This window comes from Montipora foliosa, chromosome 11, assembly GCF_036669935.1.
Source record: "Montipora foliosa isolate CH-2021 chromosome 11, ASM3666993v2, whole genome shotgun sequence".
NCBI classification, from domain to species: Eukaryota; Metazoa; Cnidaria; class Anthozoa; order Scleractinia; family Acroporidae; genus Montipora; species Montipora foliosa.
Window position 1 is genome coordinate 41,819,071 of NC_090879.1, and position 6,975 is coordinate 41,826,045.

Sequence of the window (6,975 nt, forward strand, 5' to 3'; positions counted from 1 at the left end):
AAAATATTGACCAAAAACACTAACATCGGGGAGGGTACGGAGTCAAAATTGACTGATGCATTACTTTTAATATATGGGAATATTTGTAAAAACACTAAGGGTGAAAATCGAAGTGACGGCGACTTTTGCGTTGAGAAGAGAAAGAAAATTAAAACGACAGCCAAACTTACAGTCGATAGTTGTACGACATCGGTCCTGAGAACGATGTGACGGCTCCCCTTCTTGCTATGATGCGTCCTGCAGCTGAGATGTCTCCGTAGAAAATGCTCAGGCAACCGTAGAACAGAATCCAAGAAATTAACAGTAACAACAACTTTGTCGATTTTCTCACGGGTCTGTTGATACACTGCTGTTGATGTTTTATAATTCTCTTTCAACAAGCTGGCGAAGGGCTGCCACAGAGTTGGCCATTTTGGATGCAGATACTGGTTCCCAATCTTCCTCGGTTAAGTCAACCGAAAGTTGTTTATTGGAGGCGATTGGAGGCACCATTTCCGAAAACAGCGGCACTATTAACAAAATTAGAAGCATCATTTACTAAAATAGAGGCAACAATTACGAAAACAGAGGCACCATTTTCAAAATTAGAGGCACAATTTACGAAAACAGAGGCAACATTTATGAAAATAACAGAGGCTGAATTTTGACGGTGATGGCACCCCATATCCGGTACCTGCAGAAAGACCCATGCTTTATGAACAGAAGTGATTATATTTTTTCCATCAGTTATTTCATATTAAACTTTGGTAACCGATTCCCATAATAAGGGAAACGCCGTTTATGCCAGCAGTTCTGTGTTTTTTGGTGCAAGAAATTCGAAATTATGCTAAGAGCCTTCACCTAATTGTCACGCAATCTTTTCTGAATAATTCTGGCCCACAATTCTTAACGGTGTTTACACAGCTTGCACTGATCAAGAGTCACACAAAGGCAGTTTGGTAGAGAATTACGAAGTGAATGTTGTGCCGTGATGGCGGCACCAGGCCAGAATTATGCCCCGAATCAAGGGCAATATCCTCCAAACTATCCGCCTCAACAACCTGGGTATTACCAGCAACCTCCGCCTCAGGGAGCACAGTATCCCCCACAACAGTATCCTCCACAGCAACCGTATCAGGTCAGTAACGAAGCAACTTCTATTTTTCATGCCATGTTGATTTCGACGTTTACTTGTACGATTTCATTCTCAACTTGTGATCACCGAGTAATGCATTTTCTTCACTTAGTGTCGCATCTTTTACTCCTTTTTTGCGTGTTTTCATTTAGACAATATTAATTTTGATATTGGTGTCACGCTTGCAACAATGTTGTCATTCTTTTAATTTTTACTCTTCATACTATATTTTCAACTTTTGTTTTGGGCCATCAGTATTCGTTGGCTGGCTTTTCATTAAAATCCACTGTCTTGTGCATCTGAGTCTGAGTCAGCGTCAAATATTCGCATCGATGTCCTTTTGGGTTTAAATTAAACAAATTTGTATTACCGCTTATTTCTTGGAATCTTCGTTCTCTCCATTTGGCCTTTTCGACGATTTTAACTTTCTGGTCGACTCTTACTTACGTGCACTTTTTTTTCATTATTTAGATAATCGCCTGAAATTGAAATCGTCGACTTCTCTCAACAATGACTTTGTATTATTGAGATCAAGGTGGCAAGCCCTTTGAAACCCCCAGTTTTGCTCCAGTAATTCCACTGAAAATCATGATTACAATTCTCAAGGGCGGTTACTTTAAAGGAATGTGTATATTACAATATACCATTCAAAAGAAAGAATTTTAATGCCTTAAACTAGCACTATGCCAAAAGCTGGGGGAAGAGCTTTAGTAGTGCATGGCAAGATCATCTGTCATTGAACAAACCATGGAAAGGCCAAAGTTCAATATTGCTTTTGTCACAAGAATTTCCTTTGACTGAATCAAGGGTAATGGCTAAGCATTTTTTTTTCCAAAATGGCCGCAATCCGTTTTGTTGAGGTGACAGACAAAGAAATTAATTGTTTTAAAGAAAATGCTTATTTTTCATATAGTCACCTTTAAGTAATAATAATACTATTATTATACCAAAACAATAATTTATTCACCTCAGGCTCGGTGAACATTAGCAAATAAAAACCTCTACTTCGGCTTGGTTTTTATTCATGGATATCCACCTCAAATTATTTTCATTCATGCACTTGAATTTATCTTGCATTTAGTATCAGTAAGAATTTAGAAATATCTTGAACTCTTGTTTAATAACCAAGTCCATGCTGCATTTTATCATGATGGGAAAATTTCACAACAGGACAGAGTTGGAAAACATCTGTTCTTTATGACACATGTGATATAATTTATGTTTTTTTTTTCTCCAGGCATCATATTATCCTGCGCAACAGACAACAGTGATACAACAGCAGCCTGTTGTACTTCCCCAACCAGTAGTTTTCAAACAGTTTCCTGTATCAATACAATGTCCTCACTGTGGTGCAAGCATTGTCACCAAGTTGGATCATCGAGTTGGCAGCACTAGCTTTGTCTATTGTTGTATGTTGTCCATGTTTTGGTGAGAAATCATACCAACAACAACTTTATTCATTTTGTACCCAACAGTTACAAGTGAATTAAAAAAGAATTAATAGACCTTATTCATAAATGGCGGCCAATGTATAATTCTTTTGTCGAAGAGCAAATTAGCCTACCAAGCCTCGATACCATACAGTGAATTGAAAAGAATTCTTTCTCTAGAATGAGGCTTGGTAGGCTAATTTGCACGTGGACAAAAGAATTATAAAATGTGACCGCCATTTATGAATAAGGTCTCTTTTTATAAATACAAAATAATTACAGGCTACCAAAATACATTTTTGTAACAACCACAGGGGGCTAGAAAGATAGGGCAGCCGTACTAACCAGTTGTTTAATTCCTAAGAAAGCATGATATTAGAAGTAATTTGTAAATCTTAGCAGGGTTGGACATTAGCACTCGCCCGCTCGCCCAGGCGAGTCTCTAAAGTGTCAGGCAAGCGCAAATCATCGATCACTCGCCCGTTTGGCAAGCACAATTTTCGTTGCCAAGAAATTATTTAAATTGCAAAATAAACACTGCTTTTTGCATTCCATTTTGCCAAGAAAATCCCTAAACATAAAGTTACCATTTCTATTTTACAAAGTTTTATATTCCGAATTGTCCAATAAACTGGCACTAAAAGGCAACATTGGGCTTCGTAAATAGACAGATTATATGAAATATGGCTTCCTGGGTAGTGATACTGCTGGTCACTATCAAGCCATCGGTGACTAGGCAAACAAATGGCGCCTTAAGACCGCTCCTCAGAAGAGCAGACACATTTACTCGCAAACTGCAGGGATCTCTCTTGGGATTTAAGTTCTTTAATAGAATTTTTCATTGAAGTAATAATCTTCCGTCTGCCACGTGCTTGACGATGTTGGAAGCGAATTATTGTTTTCCCGTACTTTCCCAGCACTCTGATCAATGCGTGTTGAAACTAAAACAGACTTTCTATTTACATGTACTAAATAATAGCCTTTCAGTGTTGAAGTAAATTTCAATGGTATTAAATAGTAAAAGTGAAAGATGACCAAATTGGTTGGAGGGATTGGGGGGGTTGGGGGGCTGCGTAAACTTTTGGGCGAGTGAAAACTGATCCAGGTGAGTGCATTTTGATGGTCACTCGCCCGAATGGTGAGTGCTCTCAAAATTAAGTGTCCAACCCTGCTTTGTGTGGGAAAACCTTGAAAATGGCAGTTTGCTGCTGTGTCCAAGTCTCATTCCATTGGCAGCTATTTGCAGCAATGACCTCTGATCAGTTCTGGTCTGGAAACTCTTAGATATAACCTGAGGGCGATCACTCAGCTTTTAAATTTTATAATTTAAGGCTCAGGATTGGAGAAAAGTTAATAGAGAGGTTGTGAAGGATGGGATGTCAGACTGAGATCAATATACATGTAGGCTTTTGTATACTGTGTCCTATATGTGGTTGCAGATAGGTTGGGGCTGATGGCGAAGAAAGGTAACAGGTTCAAGAAGAAGAAACAAGAAGAAGGTGGCAAAGAAGGATTGAGGAGAGTATTAGGAATGGCAGCAGGATTTGACAAGGTTTGAGAAGTTGAGGAAGGGAACTGTTCTTGGAAGGAAAGTGATGGATCGGTTGCATGAGAGGTATCAGATTGTCAAGAAGGGGATGGTTGCAGTGACTTCATTGTTGAAGAGGAAAATCCAGTCTGGGAGCACGAAAATTCTGTGGTTTGTAGACAACAATACAAAATAAGACAGAACACCTTGTTTAAGAATAACCAGAGTCAGTTGTACAAGGAGTTGAGTGACAAGGCAAACTTGGGGCCAACCCAAGCACGAGATGCAGGGGAGACAATGAGATTCTGGAGTGGTATTTGGTTAGTGGAGAAGAGGCATAACGAGGATGCTAGTTGGTTAGAGGAGGTGAGGGACAGGATGTTTAATGTGGAGAAGAAAAAGAAAGTGGACATCAGTGTAGAGGTTGTGGAAGGTTGCGAATTGGAGAGCCCCATGTCCAGACGGTGTAAGTGGGTTTTGGTTTAACCCATTGACTCCCAGGTGTTCCCCGTTGATGGGGATGCCAAAGGGTTAAGAGATAAGTCGTTGCATGGGTTGACTTGGGAGAATCTGCAGGGTTCTTTGGACAGTGGGGAGGTGTCAGAGTGGATTGTGAAGGGGAGGACAGTGTTGCTATAAAACGATTGTGCTAAGGGAACACTGGCTAGCAACTACAGACCAATAATTAGTCTGTAGTTGCTAGCCACTGTTATTGAATAATTATGTGGAAGCTGCTAACTGGGATCTTGACATGGAAGCTGTGTGGACATCTCCAGGGTAATAGGATGTCATCGAATGGGCAGAAGGGGTGTAGGAAGAGGTCATTGGGTATGAAGGATCAGTTTTTGATAGACAAGGTGGTGTTAAGGGAGGCTCGGGTGAAGAAAGGTGTTTGGATACTATTGAAAGGTGCCACATTCATTGATTGTTGAAATGTTGGAAACGATGAAGGTGGCTGACAACCTGAAGGGTTTGTTGTGTACTAGTATGAGCAATTGGAAAACTGTGTTGATGTCAGATGGGGAAGTGTTGGGTGAAGTGAGGATGAAACATGGAATATTCCAGGGGGACTCCTTGTCTCCACCGCTGTTTGTTCTCACAATGATGCCTCTCACCGTGTTGTTGAAAGAGAGAATATTGGGTACAAGCTTTGGAAGGATCTCAGGTGGATCAACCATTGATATTTTGTTGTTCATGGACGATTTGAAGCTGAATGGAAGTCCTGAAGAGTTTGATCGATGTTGTGCTGTGTTGAAGCAGAGGTAAAGGTTCATTGTGAAGGAATTGTGTTGCCGGATGGTCAGGTGATGGGTGAGATTGACAAGAATGGGTGTAAGTGCTTGGGTGTGTTGGAGGGTGTGGATAATAATGTGCAGAAGGAGATGAAGGAGAAATCAAGCAGGAGTATTTCAGGAGGGTAAAACTGGTAGTAAGGTCGAAGTTGTAGGATAGGAATCTGATTAGGGTGATAAATGCATGGGCTATAGGTGGGTTAAGGTACAGAGCAGGGATTGGAGCGATCAGGAACTTAGAGGCATTGGATGTTGAGGAAGAGGTTGACGATGTTTGGGGCGTTTCACAAGAAGGGGAGAGTAGTGAGGTTGTACATGAAGAGAAAGGATGGCGGGAGGGGATTGATCAGTGTGCGTGATTGTGTGAAAGAGGAGGAACTTGTTCTGTTGGATTTATCAAGGCAAGTGACGTGTGGACATTGAAGGTTGTTGGAAAGTTGTTGCATGCAGGAATAACTTGAAAAACGAGTACAAGAAGGGGGCGGAGAAGGCAAGGAAGAAGACATTTTGGGAGAAGAGGTTGCATGGGAAGTTTGTGAGGAATGTCAGTGGAGTGGCTGAGGAGAGGTCGTGGGAGTGGCTTAGAGCTGGGTATTGGGCTTTGGAATGTTCCAAGGTGTTTTGCAGGAACTGTCCATGCAGTGGCTTCTCCTACATGTATTTCTCTGGACTCCTATCATCACTCAGCTGACAGTTTTCACTTGCCACAGCCCTCAAATACACCTCCTGCATGGCTCTTTTCAACATACCTGGCCAGGGAAGGATGCACTATAATTTGACAGAATGCTTGTAATGTTCCTTAAGTAAACCTTCCCTTGGTGTGAAATTAATTTGTGATAACATGTTTACTACTGATTACAATTTTGGACATTTGAAGTAGAAAATTCAATGGATCTAGCCATTCAAATGGGAGTAATACTCCCATTTGAATGGCTACATGTAGATCCATTTTTTAAATATTTATTTGTTTATTTTTTGTCAGAGGGGGAGGGATTTTCATTTATACTGTCCTAGGAGTAAATTTTACAGAACTTTCAAAAAAGAATTAGTTATATTTCTTGTGATATAATACATTTGTCTCATCTCCTCATATTTTGTTTCATTTCAGCTGTTGTTGTATACCATTTTTTACACAATGTGCAAAAGATGTGGCGCATGAATGTCCAAACTGCCACCGGGAAATTGCTGTGTACAAGCGCCCTGTAGTTGAGTCTGGAGGAGGCGGTGGGGGAACATATAAGAGAGGAGCAAATTATGACTTCCACTATGGGGGACCAGCTGATGATTATGTGCCACCAACAGATGACTGAGGACTTCATATTCATAATTAGGCTGGCATCTTTCCAGATACTTGAAGAATCCGAGGGCTCCTTAGTTTAGTGCATTGTGTACCTGCTAATTGTGGTTCAAATTGTTTTCATGGAAACTATAAAAGAGGGTCTGTTCCTTAGTGTAAACTAAATGTTCCAAAAATCCCGGATGCTCAGAGATTTCACAGTTTCGCGAGCATCTCAGATTTTGACGACTAATGAAAACATTAAATCGTAGACATCCGCGATAATCTGGGATGGTCGGGGACGAATTGGGAAAACAGGAAGCGTTTCTATTTTC

The 6,975-nt window shown here is 40.7% G+C and overlaps 1 protein-coding gene across 1 annotated transcript in view; it reads left to right on the top strand.

Moving 5' to 3' along the window:
- The first annotated feature begins 876 nt into the window (after positions 1-876).
- The window catches only part of LOC137975665 (lipopolysaccharide-induced tumor necrosis factor-alpha factor homolog), a 7,715-nt gene continuing 1,616 nt past the window's right edge, over positions 877-6,975 (top strand). Inside the window, exons 1-3 of the mRNA XM_068822817.1 lie at positions 877-1,117; positions 2,352-2,542; positions 6,473-6,975. The exon at positions 6,473-6,975 is cut by the window's right edge and continues 1,616 nt beyond it. Of these exons, the coding sequence (XP_068678918.1) occupies positions 971-1,117; positions 2,352-2,542; positions 6,473-6,674 (540 nt within the window). The 5' untranslated portion in view covers positions 877-970 and the 3' untranslated portion in view covers positions 6,675-6,975. The remainder of the gene's footprint in view (positions 1,118-2,351; positions 2,543-6,472) is intronic.